Genomic DNA, 19,357 nt, shown 5'->3' with positions numbered 1-19,357 from the left:
CAAAAAAGCTAAATAAGTCTCTGAGCTTCTCTGCCTCAGTTCCTTCGCCTGTAAAACTGGCACCAGCATCTACAACACCACATCATAAAAGCTAGATCAGTATGTGTTGGCCTATCCAGTTTCTTGCATTCATGAACAAATTAAACAATTACTAACCTTGAATGTTTTCCAATTAGTATTTTAAATGTCAAGGAAACAAGCTTATGTTCCCTCTAACCATTTAGTTAGCAAATAAGCATAAATAAGTAACTGCAATGTAATACACTATCTGCTCCCACAGCATTATACTAAAAACATGGACTGTACAAGTTTATATAGGGAAAAGGTCATAAAGCCATTAATAAATCTAGTTACAAAAGCTAATCTGAAGGTTGGCTTATGGAACTCTAATAAGCTTTTTTGTCAAAGGAAAACAGGAAGACAAAGGAATGACTGGATCCTAACTCTGCTTCCCACCATGTCAAAGCACACCATAAACTTAATCGTTTCTAAGAGTTATAAATGAGCAACCACAACAAATCCCAGTCCTCAGCTGAAAGTTTTCATCCCTCATCACAAAACAAGCTTAGGGTAATCACTCAAGTTTTCAACAAAATAAAATATATATATATATATACACACACACACACACACACCTACACACATGGCTAATATAGCTTTACAAAAACTTTTTTTTTAAGCAGAGCCTCGCTATAGCCCTGGTGCTGGCCTGAAAGTAACCTACACAGTAGTACAGGTTGACAAAGAACCCAAACCCCTACCTCTATCTGGATAAAGGTATGCTGATAACAACAAGTGAATTTTCTGTTCCGTAGACACTACATGACTGCTCTAACTCTGTCATCTCTTTGGTAGCCATCAGTATGTTAGGAGGCTTAATTGCTATAATCAAAATAAATTACTAAATAAATAAAAAGAACAGACTATGGAAAGTAAACTCTATAGCACGAGAATGAAGATGGTGATCCCGATTCCTTTTTGGACATGCTCTAAAATGCCTTTTTTTTTTTTTTTTCGAGACAGGGTTTCTCCGTAGCTTTTGGTTCCTGTCCTGGAACTAGCTCTTGTAGACCAGGCTGGCCTCGAACTCACAGAGATCCGCCTGCCTCTGCCTCCCGAGTGCTGGGATTAAAGGCGTCCGCCGCCACCACCCAGCGTTCTATAATGCTTTTAACACCTTTGATTTCAAAGAAGATAGTCAGAAAAATGTAAGGCTCAAGAAAGAGTTTGCCCAGTAAGAACACCAATGAGCCTCTATTCTGAAAACTAAAGGGGGAAAAAGTGGTATTTATTTAGCGGCTGTTCCTGCCAGTGCTTAAATGGATCTTTTGCCTTTGTTATTGTTTGCTTGCTTGTTTTGTTTTCAAGACAGGGTTTCTCTGTGTAGCTCTGGCTGTTCTGGAACTAGCTCTGTAGACCGGGCTGGTCTTGAACTCACAGAGAACCACCTGCCTCTGCCTTCCAAGTGCTGGGTTTGAAGGTGTGAGCCACCATAGTCCATTCTATGGAATTTTCTTGCTTTCAACTTCCACCTCTAGGTGTCATCAAAGGCTTTAAGACAAGGCACCATGTTACCACTGTACTTTTATGAACCGTCACAGAATCAACTCCTTCATGGGGACGTAAAGACTAGTGCTCCTGTGATCACATCACTTTTCTTTAAAAGGTAGTTCCTTCATGCCCACTCATGATGATCCAGCTTGACATGACCATAGCCATCCCTGCTGTGACTGCCAATCTGATGCTCATCTCACGCACGGCAGGATACAGGGAGGGATGTTGTTAAAGTAATACCCAGAATGCTCTATGTCAGCCATCACCCAGATGGTTTTTCTCAGCTGCAAGGTGAGTACTGTACCACAGAGCTGCATCCCTAGTCCCCAGACTGTTTTCTAATCGACAGTGGGCACATCAACTGTTTTTGAGAAAGGCTGCCTAGCCCAGACATAATCCCTTTCCTTCTGCCCTGCTGTTGCCTAAGACATGACTCAGTGGCTAATAATTCATACTTTGTATAATCCAGGATCTGCCTTGCATTCTTCAACCTTTCAGTACCCTCCTCCTTCGATAGCCAGTTCTCACAAGCTGAATCACATCTTTACGAGACATGCCCAGCGCCTCATCATTCTTTTTCTAATCTTACATCTATGAAGAAAAGTCAGAAGAGGAAGATGGGATGTACACAACAGGCCTAGGAAGTCAAACTAGAACAGGAAAGGTATGACACGCTAAGGAATTTGAATTTTTATTCAAAAATTAGTGAGAAATACACTGGACTATTTAAACCAGTTAGCCGCAGGATCATCCTGGAAAGCATCACAAACAATGGACTGACGATCAGAACTAGTTCAGTGAAAACATTAGAGATCTGTTTAAGGAGAGTCTCTAACAAGTTGAAATAACTGTTGTACAGCAGTTATGCTCTTCACGGACATTCCAGGAGCTCAACCCTTCTCAGCTCGTCACAGGCCTGCCTTTCAACAACATAAGCCTAGCCCTCGACACCGTTTCTCACCGCTCTATAAAAGGGCTATCATCCATTGTCAAGCTGGCACATGTGTCGAACCACAAACCCACAGTCCACATCTTTCTTCAGTCTGTATTCTCCATTTGAAAGCTTTCTCTGCTCAATTCTGCCTTGTGAATATCCAATTTCTTCCCATCCTGTAATGCCTTATAAAACGATACCTCCCACTGGTCAGGGTATCTTGCTGTAGTTTCTGATAGTGATGAAATATTATATCCACAGCTAAGTTTAAAGCTCTTAAAGACAGGATCTACAGAGTAATAAACTGTTGGTGTTTTAGACATCAGAATGTATGAGACTATTTTTATAACTACTAATTTTGTATAAATACTACTATTTATTTGCATAACTACTAATTCTGTTTTTCTACATAAATTAGCAAATGTGATCAGCTTGATGGTATACAAATATCCCGTAATTCAAATCATGACAGTACATAGTTCAAAACATTTTTAAGTATCTTGACTATTATCTTGTGATCAGTATAATTGTGGAACAAAAATTAACAAGCTAAAGGCAAGCACACCACAGTTCCAGGATATTTATAAAGAAGACAACGGAAACAAAAGCAAAGCAGGAACTGAGGCAATGATTGCATTAATAGAAAATTATAATGTGTGGGCTTCCATCTTGGCAAAAGCAAAGATACAAAAAGGAACCACTCAAAAGTCTCAAAAACACAAATGAAGTTGTTTTTCGACTTGATTTGAATCACATACAAATGATTACAAACTATTACACAAACTGAAAGAGAACATGATGCAGGCAACCCTACCTTTCTTTTTGCTTGTGTAATGCCCTAAAGTCAAGAGAAACAAACCATTGATAACATGTATTCAGTAAAGGTCTGTTCTTTCCAATTACAAGTCAGAGACAACTTGAAACAAGTCTTTATAAAGCAATAGAAAAGTATTGCAGATACTAGAAACATGACTGCTTAAAATATTTTTGTAACCTACAAAGGAAACTGCATTGTAAAACGTATAATAAACCTATAATTTAGCTCTTAGATAATCTGATAACTGCAAAAGGGTTCTCTGTTATATGAAACATTAAATCAAAAGCAAAGCTGCTGGTGGCCGTCAAGATTTGAATATGAAATGTCCCAAAAGGTTCTTGCTGAAGGCCTGATCTCCAGCGGGTGGCTCTGCTTTGGGAGGTTCTGGAAACCGATTAGCCCAGCCCTGCTGGAAGATTGGGTCACTTGGGACATGTCACTGGGAGGCTATCTATTGTCCCTAGACTCTTCCTGTCTGACCTCCGCTTCCTGCCTGTTATGATATGTGAACTTTGTTCTTCCTGCCTGTTATGATATGTGAACTTTGTTCCGCCACACATTCCCACCATGGCCACAGCAATGGAGTCAGCTGACCACAGGCTGGACCTCTAGACTCTCTTCCCTCTTCACACTATTTCTTTCAGGTACTTGTCACAGTGAAAAACCTGAATGAACACAGCAGTTAAAAATGTTAACTGAAAATTTATAAGCTCACATAATAAAAAAATAATTAGTAACTAAAATGCCTCACGTCATTTTAATATATTTTTTATGGGGAATGGTGGGTATGCCCCTTTAAGCGAAAATAGCTTTACAGAAAACACCTCGCTTAACATTACAACCCATTTCTCTAGTAAAGCACTCTCCTGTGCTAGAAACTAAACCCAGTGCCTTGCTGAACTACAGAGCTCCAGGAAGAGTCTATGACTCCATAGCACAAATTCTCACAACATTTTCTCCACCAAGAATTAATTTTGACTACACTAGTTGGCCTGATACCAGATATGATCAACACTTCCCAAAAACAAATTTAAAGGATAAATTCAAACAGACAAATACACAACTCATTAATAGAACATCTTACCTGAGTAAGATAGCGTCTATAATCTTGCCTCAATTCTTCTTTTAATTTATGTTTCTTCCGTTCATAGTCTTCTCCAAGTGGTAAACTTAATCCATAATCAATTCCTAAAAAAGAAAACAACTTAGGTAGCACATTCCTTTTCCAAGCAATTCTAGTGACGTCCCTGCTGTAACAAAGCACGAGAGGACTGCACTCAGTGAGGCTTCATGTCTGCAAGGCATTGGTGGGCGACACAAACAACGGTAGTTATTTCCACTGGTGAACCCAGCCTTCTGTTCTGCTTCCCAGAACACTGTGTTCTGTGTACCTATAATAAGATAAATTGGGGTTATTATATATGCAAGGGCTGTGTAAGTGTCTATCACCTTTCTCCCTGTTTAGACGAATTATCATGAAGCACCTTGTTCTTCATTTGTTTTTATTGTTGCTGCTGTTCTGAAACCTATTTCCTCCAGCAAGGCTAGACTAACCAGAGTTTCCAGTGCCTCCCAAATACAATTTTTAAATTTTTAGAAAATAAACATAATCACTGCTAAGGCTAGAGACTGGCTCAGCTGGTCAAGTATTTACCTACTTACAGGAAGCCCTGGGTTGGATCCTCAGCACTGCATAAAATACTGTACTCCACACCTGTAATCCCAAAATGTGAAAGGGAGAGGCAAGAGGACCAGAAATTTCAGACCATCCTTGGCTGCAAAGACTTTAGACCCGGTCTCAAATTAATTAATTAATTTTAAATTATTTATATAATTTATATAAATAGTTAGCTAATTATAAAATTAAAAAATGTTATTTCTAAAAGAAAATGCTTACAATTGCTCCAGGTACTACAGAAGAAAGAACAGATGAACTTATCAGCTATCACAAAGTTTCAAGGAATTACGCTCTGAGCTCTGCGGGTGTCACCTGCCCTTGTTTCAGACCATGGAACTCAGGAGGACAGGCCAAGGGTGTAACAGCATAAATGAATGTAGACAGATTATAAAAATATATACAGCTTTAATGGGGAAATAGACTTACAGGACTATAGGTTCCTGCAGAGAACAGGAAAGCAGAAAAAAGGGCTGCTCGGATCAAGCCCAGCAGATTTATCAGTAAACATTAGCCCGAGGCGAACACGCCCCCTAATGGGCGGGGCTTATCCCTACATCTCCCCCTTTTGTCTAAATAAGACAGAACTAAACCAAATACAACTATATACAATAATAACAAATAATAAATATAACAAACAATATTGAGAACAAAAGTTTTGTTAAACATTTTATCTCAAGGAGTCTAAATAATGTAGAGAGTAACTACAATTATATAATCTTTAACTCCGTCAAAGATCTGAGAAGGGAATAAATATTATTTAACAAACAAGAGATATCCAAAATGTGCAACAATTGACAGAGACAACTGACTACCTGGGCAATCATCCAAAGTCTCGTTTGCAATGTTGAGTCAACCAACTTTGGCTAAGGCCTAACATAACTGACATACCATTCTTAGAACTATCCTACCCTGTCTTGGCAGGATAAGACAATCCTGTTTTATATATTTGTCAGAGGTTGAGGTATGGGCTTTTTTTAACCCAAAGGCCAGTTCTGCCAAGAAGACAAGCTCCCAGTGGAGTGTCTTTGGTGCTCAACGTTCTCTCGGGAGTAGAGTGGCGTTGCCAGGAGTAATTGTGTCTCATTGGCACAGAATTTTAGGTTAAAGGCCATTTTTTACAGCTCTTCGAAGAGGCTGAAGATTATACTATCTATATTAAATATAATCTCTATGTATCTAAAAGACCTGATTAACCTAAAAATAAATATGACAAACATATAATTCTCAATACCTATCTAACTTGAAGACTAAAAGAATAAACAACTGTGCAATATATAAAGACAATGATCTTCAACTGTAAACAATGTCATTATATAAATAGTATCAGAGGTAGAAATGTACATTGTAATATGGTAGATGTATCAATACAATATAGACAAAGTTATAAGCATACTCTTATACAAAAGTAGAGGTAGGAACACTCACATTCAATATTCAATATATCAATATACAAGAACAATCAATATACAGTATCAATACAATTTTCTATAAACAGTAATTCACAAATACTAATCATCCCACAAAACCAGTTAATCCCCCCCTTTTTTTTTTGAAAATACCCCTAATTCCATAAAATATCATCCCATCCCCTCAACCCTAAACCAACCAGTAAAAGATGTCCCTAACCCTGAGGGCAAACTCTGTTGGCAGAGGGGACGTTGGGTGCCTACTGTTCTATACAACACTATAAACACTAATTTCTCCTGATAAAATATCTGGCCTATTTAATTCCTTGCTGACAAAGACGTTAACAGGCACAGATATCCCAACACATGCTCCCACCACCCACGTGAAAGGCACCTGAAGCATCCCTGACTATCATCCCGAAAGGAAACACTTCCCTCCTGGAGAACCTCCATGTTTTTAATGCAGAATTTAAAGGCAAGGAGAAAAACAGCAAGAGGGCTTCTGTTTTGCCATTTTTTTACACTGTGGTGCATACACACAAATGTACATACACGTGCACAAGCATGGCGGTCAGAGGACAACTCTCAGGACTCAGTGCTACAAGGCTACAGTGGAGACTCCAGGAATGGAACTCGGGTCACCAAGCCTGAGCACAGGCAATTCTACCTGCTAAGCCACTTTGCTGGCCTTACTTTTCTGTTGCTGTTAACTTTTAATTTTCTAATTAGCATCCAAAATACTGGCTTTCCTTCATATATGCATCCTGTCATTCAGCGGGGGTATGTACAAGGAACTATAGCGTAAGATCATGAAAACAGAACACATGTTGTACTCAACTTTGTAACACCTGGCATACAACTTATACCCTGAAATGTTTACCAAGTAAATGTACAAAATGAACTGGACATGGTGGCACACACACATGGTACGAGCCCTCAGGAGATGAGGAAGAAGACCAGAAATTACAGGTCATTCTCACCTATATAGGGAGCTCAAGGCCTGTCTAGGAAACATGAGACCATCTCTCAAAAATTACATAAATTTGAAAATGAATATATAAATGATTGGCTGAGCAAGAGGAAGAAATGAGAAAGAAGCAAGGGGTAAGAATATCATGCTCTCTGGTCTCAGCCGTTTGGCTGCACAGAGAGGAAGGACTCACAGTAACTAATAACCAGTTACCTATACTGTGACATGAAGTCACAATAGACACTCTATGGTGTCAAGGAGAAAATGACAGCAGTTCTGAAAGGCTGGAACCTTCCTAGAGGCCCAGCTTGACAAGGCCAAAAACAAGCAACCCGTGGCTTCCTGCAAGTTATATTTTTTTTACTACAATTTTGAATTCTAGAAGAACTGGAAGACAAACATGAAATTGTATTCATTTATAAATTACTGAGCCTATTAAGTTCAACTATTAAGAGTGTTTGGTCTTCACAAACCTAGGTACTCCCAAGCTGAAGCACATCAGAGACTCCAGGTTTCAGGTTTGCCGGAGTTAGAGTGGGTCTGAGCACAGCCTGGGCATTTAGGATACCCTGGCTCAGAAAGTCAAGAGGTTTAGGGATGGAACTCAGTGCTAGAGAATTCTAGTCTAATGGGCAAAAAGCCCTGGATCCTATCCCCAGGACTGAAAGGGAAAGTATACCTGGTTTCCACTACTGATTCAAATACTATTTGTAACACTGGCTCAGTAATCAGTTATAGAGAATGCTTCCTGTATTATTAGTAAATCTGTTATAACCTTGGAATGGTGGTCCTTTTAATTTCAGCATTCAAGAGGCAGAGGCAGTTGATCTCTGTAAGTCTGAGGCCTGCCTAGTCTATACAGCAATTTCTAAGCCAGGAAAAGATAAACAGTTTACCTTATCTCAAAAATAAATTAATTAATTAAAAATAAATGAATGAACGAATAAGTAAGTTTAGGTTTAGTCAGCACTAATCTCCATCTAACTCCTTTTGTCATCTGTACTAAAATTTTACATTGCCAGAAGTGGGTCACAAAAACAAAGGGTCTGCTGAGACCAATCAGTGCCTCGCAAGTCTGACCCGAGTTCAGTGCCCGGAACCCACAGGAGGAAAGAGCCTACTCCAGTAAGCTGTCTGCCCGCCACAGCCTATCATTACCTACACCCACATCCACACCCACACACACACACGATAGTAATCAAGGAAAATATAAGTAAATAAAATTAATGGCACAGAACAACTTAGATATTCTACTCATTTCCATAAAGTAGTGACAGTGACACGTAAACTTGAGCTAAGAAACAGTGAGACTTACTCAGCTGTTGTCCCTGATGATTCTAGTGGCAAGACAGTGCTAGTGCAGGTCAAGTGATGTCACCTCAAATAAGCCCAGTGACACTGGAGGCTAACATCATGCTTCAGGGCCACAGTCACCAAGTACCAGACTTCTGTGAATACTTGTGGGATTAAAGAAAATATTTAAACCTAAAGTATACCACCATTCTTAAATTAATTTACCTTCTAAGAAAGTGCTCAGAATAAACACTGTTCAAATTCCCATAGAGCATTTCCTTCCTTTCACGTTAACAACCAAGATAAATCATAGTGGTGATTCCAAGCCTCTGCAGACATGAACTGCCAAAGTCTCGGCTACAGAGCTGCTCCTGCAAAGAGCCACTGGACTAACGACCCAGGATGGAGAGCGCCAGCGTCGCATCTGCAGTAAGGTAACCAACACTGAGTGTGCCACAAGAAACTGAGGGTCGCTGGCTGGCATCGGTAACCTTCCTTTGCTAATCTAAATCTTTATAGCCCCGCCATTTTGCCATAATCTGAATTTTAGAACAATATAAAATTCTTCTACCACTCCTTTTCTTATAGTCTTTTTAAGTGAGAAAACATGTACTTTGTCTTTTGAATAATATTTCTTTTCCAAATTTCCATAATTATTTTGAATTTTGTTTTTAAAGTCAGGCATGTTAAAATCAGTCAAGCATAGAGAAGCTCATCAATGGGTCCCAAGACAAATCACAAGTTCAACACCACGAGCAACGCAGTAAGACCCTCAAAAACATAAGAACAAAGTCAACCACGTAGGTTCTATGAACAATCATAAAATCACTTAACTTTATTCAGCACACTGTAATCCTTTTGCTTTGTAGATTTCCAAACTGGTAACTTCAGAACATAGGTAGGTAGGTAGGTAGGTAGGTAGGTAGGTAGGTAGGTAGGTAGGTAGGTAGGTACAGATAAATCATTTATATTGAAAGCTGAAATGCTGACTTGTGGCATTTTTAAGAATCAGGGATTGTTGAAGGAAGTTTCTGTAGGGCCCAGTCCCACAATAAACACACAGAAACTGTATTAATTGCAATACTGTTTGGCCAATAGCTTAAGCATAGTTCTGGCTAACTCTTATATCTTAAATTAACCCATTTCTATTAACCAGTGTAGCTCCACATGACCGTGGCTTACCAGCAAGGTTCCAGTGGGCTCCAGTGGAGGAGTCTCCTGCGGGCAACTACAAGGTTTCTCATTGACTCTGCCTACTCTCTCTATAGATCTCTTCCATCCTGGCTATGTTCTGTTAAGCCACTGGCCAAAAACAGCTTCTTTATTAACCAATAAGAGCAACACATAAGCCGGGCGGTGGTGGCGCACGCCTTTAATCCCAGCACTCGGGAGGCAGAGGCAGGTGGATCTCTGTGAGTTCGAGACCAGCCTGGTCTACAAGAGCTAGTTCCAGGACAGGCTCCAAAACCGCAGAGAAACCCTGTCTCGAAAAACCAAAAAAAAAAAAAAAAAAAAGCAACACATATACAGAAGACTTCCCACACCAAGCATGATTTCTAGAAATGTCATCTAAAAATCACCCGTGAACTTCAGATACACAATGCATTCCTGCTCAGGGGTTGGGAACTAGAGAGAAACCAAAAAAAGAACAAAGACAAGAGAACGCTGAGAGTATCCTAAGAGCACCTCAAGCTTGAGAACTGAGCAGAATCCACAGCAGGCGGAACAACTATACTTTGTTATAGTAAAAAGATGAAAACCAAAATTAGCAATAGGAAGAGAAGTATGCAGCTAAATCCAGCAGAAACTGGGCGCCAGCTGCAAAGGGCTCCTCCCAGATGGGGTCACACAACACAGTAGTCCCTTCAACTGCAGTTGTGACAACACACATAAGTGCTATTTCCCAGGAAGCTGTTAGAAAATCAATGCCCGGGTAGGAGAGATGGCTCAGTGGTTAAGAGCATTGCCTGCTCTTCCAAAGGTCCTGAGTTCAATTCCTGACAACCACATGGTGGCTCACAACCATCTGTAAAGAGGTCTGGCGCCCTCTTCTGGCCTGCAGACATGCACACAGACAGAATATTATATACATAATAAATAAATAAATATTTAAAAAAAAAATCAATGCCCAAGATTTTATAAAAATGACCAAGATTCTAGGTTTCCCAAGAGAAAGAAAATAGCATGCATGTGTTTGACACTCACGGGGGCACAACGAGCCATTCTCATCTTTTACCAGTAGTTTTACACAAGTGTGGTTAAGTTCAAGCCCAGGCCAACCTTAAAAGAAAACTTTCTAAGGACAAGCAGTTCAAGGTCTACGACATCAACAGTTTTCTGCACAAGGAGGGACTACGAACAGAAGAGAAAAAACAAAAGTGGGCCTACCGCACCAAGCGAAAACAGATCATGGAAGAAGTGAGAAAATACTTCATAAACATGATAATATTTTTTAATTAAATTTCAGAAACAACCATTAAATGTGGTTGTGTTTGGATTATTAGTGACTTGAACTCTGTGGTTGAGCAATAAAACAGAAAGCCTGATTAAACCTGAAGAGGGGAATTAGATACAGAAAACAAACAATTCTCTAAAAGTTTTGGTTTTTTGAGACAGGGTTTCTCTGTGGCTTTGGAGCCTGTCCTGGAACTTGCTCTGTAGACCAGGCTGGTCTCGAACTCACAGAGATCCGCCTGCCTCTGCATCCCGAGTGCTGGGATTAAAGGTGTGCGCCACCACCGCCCAGCAGTACATATATGAAATTTAAAAAAAAAATCAGTAAATTTTTTAAATAACTCTATTGCTATTTAAGTTTTATTCACTCTAATTCAGATGTACAGCTGACACACACAAAAGATTGGATTTCACCATTAGAGGCTTTGCCAAAGACATAAGAAAAGCAAGATGAAATCATGCAAGGAATTCTATGAACTGGGCCACAGAATTAAGTTGTTTTGGTCAGAATATTTTATTACCATGACCAAAAGCAACTTGGAAGAGGAAAGAGTTCCTGTTCACACTTCCAGGTAACTATCTCTGAGAAGGAAGTCAGTGCAGAAACTCTAGCAGGAACTGAAGGATGGAGGAGTGCTGCCCACTGACTGCTGTTCAGCTGGCTTTCCTTCACAGCCCACGCCCACAGTGGGCTGGGACTTCTCACGTCAATCAACACAGGCAATTCCTCAGACACTGGCCACAGGCAAATCTGAGCAAGGCAATTCCTCAACTGAAGTTCCCTCTTCCCAGGAAACTCTAGGTTATGTAAAACAAATGATAAAAACAAACCAGCACAATATGTTCTATTGTTTTTTGGTTTATTTAGAGCTTGGGTCTCATGTAGCCAAGACTGGCCTGAAACTCTCTATATAGGCAAGGACAACCTTGAACTCTCATCCTGTTTCTACCCTCTTGGTGCTGTGGTAAAACACTGTCTCTACTTACCTAGCAGTAAATTTTCTTTCTTTCTTTCGTTTTTATTATTACTTAAAAAAATATCAATCCAAATTTCCACTCCCTCCCCTGTTCTAGTCCCCTCCCTCTCCCTCCACAGACCCTCCCCCTCAACCCTCCAACCCTAAGGGAGTGCCATGCACCCCGCCCTGTGGAAAATCCAAGGCCCTCCCTTCTTCACCTAGGTTGAGCAAGGTTTACATCCATAGGGAATAGGATCCCATGAAGCGGTACATGCAGTAGAGACACGTCCCAGTGTCACTGTCAGTGCCCCTCAGTCTGCCCAGCTGTCACCCCCTTCAGAGGGGCTTGCTTGTTCCCATGCTCGCTCACTCCCAGTCCAGTTGGAGTTGGCGAGCTCCCATTAGCTCAAGCAAACTGTCTCAGTGGATGACCCCCTCACGGTCTTGACTTCCTTGCTCGTACTCTCACTCCTTCCACTCTTCAACTGGATCTTGGGAGCTCAGTCCTGTGCTCTAATGTGGGTCATTGCTTCTGTTTCCATCTGTTGTTGGACAAAGGTTCTATGGTGATATTTAAGATAGTCATCAGTCTGACTACAGGGTAAGGTCAATTCAGACACCCTTTCCTCTATTGCTTAGGGTCTTAGCTGAGGTCATCCCTGTGGGTTCTTGGGCATTTTTCTAGAGCCAGGTTTCTTGCTAATTCCATAATGGCTCCCTCAATCAAGATATCTCTTTCCTTGCTCTCATATCTGTCCTTCCTCCATCTCAGCTATCCCATTCCCTCAAGTTCTTTTTAACCCCCCTTCTCCCCTTCCTTCTACTCTCTGCCCTCCTGCTCCCAAATTTTTGTCTGATTCTAATTTCCAGGTGGGTCTATATTATGCTTTTCTTTGGGTTCACCTTATTACTTAGTTTCTCTAGGATCCTGAACTATAGGCTCGTTGCCCTTTGTTTATGACTAGTATCCACTTATGAGTGAGTACATACCATATTTGTTTTTGGGTCTGGGTTACCGAATGAGGTGTTTTGGTTGCCAAGTATAAATGTGTTTTAAAACAGTAATCAGCAGAAAAGGATTAAGATAGTAGCAGTAAAATTTTAAGCTATTTGAGTAAGGTCATGAAGTTTTACAGATTTGCAGTCTTTCCAGTTAATTCATGCCCACACAGATTGTTAGACATGTATACAATAATTATTTTTCAAATAAATAGATCTCAAATGATAAATTGATCTATTTCAAGGTTTTAGATAAATGAGAACAATCCAAACTGAGAAACAGTAGATAATAAATAATATAAAGCCACATGTAAATTAGTGAAATAAAGACTAAAAAAAAATACACAGACTTGAGCAAGAAAAAACTTGGTTCTTTAAAAAAGAAAATGAAACCAACAAATCCCTAGCCAATTTAACCAAAAGAGAGAAAAGAATCAAGTTAATAAAATTAAAGATGATAAAGTAGAGGTTACTATGGTATGGATTCCAATGAAATTCAGTCACTAGGATGTATTATGAAAAAAACATTTTCACAAAAAGTTGAAAAATCTGTAAAGAAAAAAGAAGAAAGTGTATAAATTCCAACACACAGACAACCTGCCAAACCTAAATCAAGATACAACTTAATTAAATCTATAATTTTCAGAGACAGTCCCAATGAAGAGTCCACAACCAAATAATTTCACTACCAAACTCTGCCATGCTGATAACAACGCCCCTCAAACTTTCCCCTAAGACAGAAACAGAAGGAACAGTATGAAACTTTTTTTTTTTTTTTTTTTTTTTGGTTTTTCGAGACAGGGTTTCTCTGTAGTTTTGGTGCCCGTCCCGGAACTAGCTCTTGTAGAATCCGCCTGCCTCTGCCTCCCGAGTGCTGGGATTAAAGGCATGCGCCACCACCACCCGGCTGAAACTCATTTTTTGAAGGGAGTATTACTCTGATGCCAAAATCAGTTAAGAACACAAAAGAAAACTACGGAACTACGGATCAATTTTCCTGATGAGCATGGATATAAACATTCTTGCAAATAAAACTCAAGAACACATTAAGATCATATACACCATAACTGGGCTGATTAATTTCTCATCAATTTGATGTAAGCTAGAGTCATCTATGAAGAGGGTATCTAAATTGAGAAAATGTATCTATCAGACTGGCCTGAAGTCCATGGGGCATTTACTTGATTAATAACTGATGTGGGAAGGGCCCAGCCCACTGTGGGAGGTGCCACCCATGGAAAAGGGTCCTGTGTGAGGATAAGTTATAATAATCTTTTTGTACACTGTGAAGTTGTGTCTCTGTCAAGGCGCCTTCTGATGAGTTTAATAGAGTTGAACAGCCAATAGCTAGGCAGAAGAGGATAGTCAGACTTCAGGGAAGAGACAGAAACTCTGGGTTAAAATCTGAGTGGGAATTTGCAATCCAGACACTGGACCAAGTGGGATGAGGGCACTGAGCAGAGGTAAGGAGCCACGTGGCAGAACGTAGATTAACAGAACAAGCTGAAGTTGTAAGAACTAGTTGGGAACAAGCCTAAGCTAATGCCAAGCTTTCATAATTAATAAGAAGTCTCTGTGTCATTATTTGGAGTTGGCAGTCCAAACAAAGTCCTGGGTTAACAAGCCCAGCTGAAGAAGCCATCGAGAGGATGACACCAGTACTACTCCTTCAGGATTCCGCTTCAGTTTCCGCCTCCAGTTCCTTCTCATCAGGGTGGACTATAAGCTGTATGTAGACTGAAAAAAATCTCTTTCCTCCTCAGGTTGTTTTATTTCAGCAATAGAAAGCAATCTAGGACAATGAGCAATCTGATTTCACTTCGGGGATGCAAGGTGAGTTCAGCATATACAGATCCTAAATGTAATTCAACATATACAGATCCTAAATGTAATTCAACATATACAGATCCTAAATGTAACTCAACATATACAGATGCTAAATGTAATTCAACATATACAGATCCTAAATGTAATTCAACATATACAGATCCTAGGGGCTGGAGAGATGGCTCAGAGGTTAAGAGCATTGTCTGCTCTTCCAAAGGTCCTGAGTTCAATTCCCAGCAACCACATGGTGGCTCACAACCATCTGTAATGGGGTCTGGTGCCCTCTTCTGGCCTGCAGGCATACACACAGACAGAATATTGTATACATAATAAATAAATAAATATTTAAAAAGAAAACAAAAAAAAACATATACAGATCCTAAATGTAATTCAACATATAAATGTAATTCAACATATACAGATCCTAAATGTAATTCAACATATCAATTGGCTTAAGGACAGAAATTATATAACCACCTCCATCAATGCAGTGAGGGCTTTTTACAAAATTCAACATCCCTTGATAATAAAAAGCCCTAAAGAAATTAGGAATAGAAAGAATAGGTCTCAACATAAGAAAACTTTAGACACTGAATAAAGAAAATTAAAATAGCCAACACTATTGTGGAAAATGGCTGTATTACCCAAACCATCTATTGATGAAGAATATTATTTTTAGGTATGTGACTTTTGTTCATGCAGCATTTGTTTAACTCTGTGAAGCTGTGATTCTTTGCCTGTCTAAAACACCTGATGGTCTAATAAAGAGCTGAATAGCCAATAGTGAGGCAGGATATGTGGGGCTAGCAGGCATAGAGTATAAACAGAAGGAGAAATCTAGAAAAAAAAAGAGGAGCAAGAAACATCAGGAGAGGAGGACATCAGGGGCCAGGGGCCAGGGGCCAGCAGCCAGCCACTCAGCCACCCAGCCAGACACGGAGCATGAAGGAAAGTAAGATATACTGAAGAGAAGGTAAAAGCCCAGAGGCAAAAGGTAGATGGGATAATTTAAGTTAAGAAAAGCTGGCTAGCAACAAACCAGACTAAAAGCAGGCATTTATAAGTAATAACAAGCCTCCGTGTGTGATTTATTTGGGAGCTAAGTGACTTATTTGGCGGGCCCCCAAAAGAGAAAAGAGCCAAAAGGGTAAAGAGTCAAAGAGCAGAAAAATACCAACAACTACAATCTACAGATTCAATGCAATCCATACCAAACCTAAAGACATTGTCTCAGAAAAAAAAGTTAAAATTCATATTTAAAGGAAAAGGTCTCGAATAGCTAAAACGATCCTTAGTTGAAAGAGTCATGTTGGAAGAATATAAAACCTGATCTTAAATTATATTACTGACCATAGCAATGGCAGTGGCAGCCACTCTTTAATCCCAAACTCCTGCGGAGGCAGGCAGATTTCTATTGAGTTCAAGGCCAGCCAGGTCTACACAGCAAGTTTCTGGAGGGTCAAGGCTACACAGAGAAACCCTGTCTCAGGGAAGGGAAAAGCGAAGGGAAAAGGGAAGGAAAGAGAGAGAGAGAAGAAAAAGAAAAAAATTCTTTTACTGAGCCATAGTAACAAAAGTGGCACAAAAACAGACTTATAGAAGCTGAGGAAATTGCTCAACAATAAAGCACCTGCCTTTCCAGCATAAGGGGGGAAAAAGAGCAATGAGTACCTGATATCCAACACAAAAGAGGAAGAGAAATAAGAATCCTTCAGGTTTGCTACCCAGCCACTAGCCAAATCAGCAGGCTCCATTCAGTGAGAGAGAGTCCCATCTAAATAAAAGTATGATAAAGAGGAACGGAGAGATGGGTCAGTAGTTAAGAGTACTTGCCGCTCTTCCAGAGGACCCAAGTTTAGTTCCCAGCACCCACATCAACAGCTCCCAACTGCCTATAGCTTCAGCCTGGGGGGAACTGACCCATTGTTTTGGCCTCCACAGCTCCACAGGAATCTGCACACACACAGTGTATGTAAACACATAAAATTTAAAAACCAAATTTTGTGAGATTATTTGTTAGGTGTGATAGTACTCAAAAGACAGAGGCAGGTGGGCTATATAGTAAGAGCCTGCCTTCTAAAAAGAGGGGGGAAAGGTAAAGACTAATAAAGTGTAGCAGTTGCATACATGCATGCATAAATGCATAGGCACACAAACACACAGGGGGATGAGGCACAGCACAACAATGGACTAGAATAGAGCACCCAAAAATAAATCCATAGAACTGCAACTACCTAATTTTTGACAAAGCTGTTAACACACACACACACACACACACACACACACACACACACACACACTGGAGAAGGGAAGCCTCTTTAACAACTGGTGTTGGTAAAATCAGGTTTTCTTTTATATATATATATATATTTTATTTATTTATTTATTATGTATACAATATTTTGTCTGTGTGTATGCCTGAAGGCCAGAAGAGGGCGCCAGACCTCTTTTACAGATGGTTGTGAGCCACCATGTGGTTGCTGGGAATGAACTCAGGACCTTTGGGAGAGCAGGCAATGCTCTTAACCACTGAGCCATCTCTCCAGCCCTAAAATCAGGTTTTCACACACAGACAAATGAAACCAAATCCATCTCTCTCATCCTGCACAAAGAAATCAATTTAAAAGTGAATCAGAGATTCATTTTTAATATATGACCTGAAACATAATATATGACCTGGAACACTTAAGTCTAAAGGAAAACATAGGAAAAACACGTCAGGATAGAGCACAGGCAAGAATTTCCTGCACACAACTACTCCAATAGCTCAGCAGTAATCCAACAAGTGGCAAATGGGATGATGGGATCACAAAAGCTACTGCACAGGCAAGAAAGTAATCAGCAGAGCGACGAGACAGCCTACAAAAGGAAGAAACCTTTGCCAGTGACACACCAAAGGATGAGTATCCAGGGTATAGAAACAACTGCCAAAACGTAAACCCATCAAAAGAGCAGACCATCTAATCAATAAATGGGTTAATAAACTAAAAGATAATTCCTGAAAGAAGCAATAAAAGCAGCCAATTATTCAAGGAACAGTGAGATGGTTCAGCAAGTAAAAATCCATTACCCAAAAAGTCTGATGACCTCCTTCAGTTCCTGGATCCCATGGGGAGGGAGAATTCAATTTAGTGAAAACAGTCCCTGATCTTCACACAGATGCCCAGAGTCTCGTGTCCACATTTCATACACACACACACACACACTAATAAATGTAGTTAAAAACCAAGGAGAAAATGTGTTGAGGGGCCAGTTATATAGCTCAGTGGGTCCTGTAAAGAAAAGAAAGAAGGGAAAAGATTACCTGTCCTTCAAGTCCCTGTTCGGGCGCCACCTGTCGCGGACTGACTCTCTTGGAGATGGAAGACCGAGGGAGAACAGGGGTGAAGGCTTAGGAGAACCCAGGATTCGGCGAATGACAGACAGACACAACTCTAATGAGATTTGAATCTGCTGCAACTTTACCAAAATTCAAGCATCACTTTTAAGAGATTACAGAAGGAAGTTGGCAGACATAAAAGTTTTCATAGAAAAATGATTACAAACAATTAATTATTTTTAGCAAGTCTTGTGGTCAGGGCCAGGTGGGCAAAGCTTTTCTTTGAAATTCGTCTCACACCACTAACTAACTGTGCTTTCTCATGGCCCTAAATCATGTCTGCCCTCAAGGTAACCAAGGTAACCCAAACACCATTCTTCAGGATTTCACCCCCAGGGTTTGTTCCAATATTGAATGACTGACTTCATGTTATCAAGAATAGCCTGCCTTTCTTTCCTATCTAAAATGCACCAGGGGTTTCTTATTCTGGCTAGCCTCTCCATAAATGGTAACTCATGCCATTCCATACATTTTCCTTCATAATTTACCCATCTTCTACCAAATCTCCTATCATGAGCTCTTTCTGTTCTAGGGTATCTATAAATTCCCCCAGAGAGCAAACTGGAGTTTTAATCATAACATTAATGGCCTAAATCAAGGGAGGGAACTGACACATTAGTTCCTCCATATTCAAGGAGCCGTTGAAAATGCTTTCTGATTCCTTAAACAGATTAAGTTTTTGTCAAAAAAAATAAAACAAATGTGTGGGAGGAGGGGGAGGGGAATGGGAAACGGGGAGCAGTTGGAAATTTTAATTAAAAAAGAATAAAAAAATAAATAAATAAATAAATAAATAAATAAAAAGAAAGAGGAAAGAAAAGCAAAAAAAATAAAAAATAAAAAATAAAACAAAAACAAAGTCAATACAAAAAACCATCGCCAAAAACAAAATGAACGAGATCGTTGAGGCTAATCAGGCACCTCAATTCGAGCAAACTACCAGAAAACCACCGGGAGCCAAGCTCCGAAAAACACGAGCCTCTCATTTTGAGACGGCCACCACCTAAGAGGCATTTTGTCACACAGGCAAAACAGCCATGGATGTGGCAATCATCTGAGGCGGCTTCTCCTCACTGTTCGCCACCGT

General features: G+C 40.0%; 1 protein-coding gene across 13 annotated transcripts in view; it reads right to left on the bottom strand.

Annotated features, from left to right (window-relative positions):
- Nucleotides 1-19,357, bottom strand: part of Cspp1 (centrosome and spindle pole associated protein 1) — a 99,088-nt gene that overhangs the window by 65,050 nt on the left and 14,681 nt on the right. For 8 of the 13 annotated variants that reach the window (XR_009058409.1, XM_057790307.1, XM_057790302.1 and 5 more), the window contains exons 4-5: nucleotides 4,390-4,493; nucleotides 3,303-3,326 (exon numbers count right to left, since the gene is read on the bottom strand). Coding sequence is in view for 12 of the 13 variants with exons in the window: in XM_057790307.1 (XP_057646290.1) it covers nucleotides 3,303-3,326; nucleotides 4,390-4,493 (128 nt within the window). In the remaining variant the exon portion in view is untranslated. The remainder of the gene's footprint in view (nucleotides 1-3,302; nucleotides 3,327-4,389; nucleotides 4,494-19,357) is intronic. The other 5 variants (XM_057790304.1, XM_057790310.1, XM_057790306.1 and 2 more) reach the window with 1 other exon arrangement.

Source organism: Chionomys nivalis, chromosome 16 (assembly GCF_950005125.1).
Source record: "Chionomys nivalis chromosome 16, mChiNiv1.1, whole genome shotgun sequence".
Taxonomy (NCBI): Eukaryota; Metazoa; Chordata; class Mammalia; order Rodentia; family Cricetidae; genus Chionomys; species Chionomys nivalis.
Note: the sequence above shows the minus strand (reverse complement) of the source record. Positions and strands in the feature narration are given on the sequence as shown.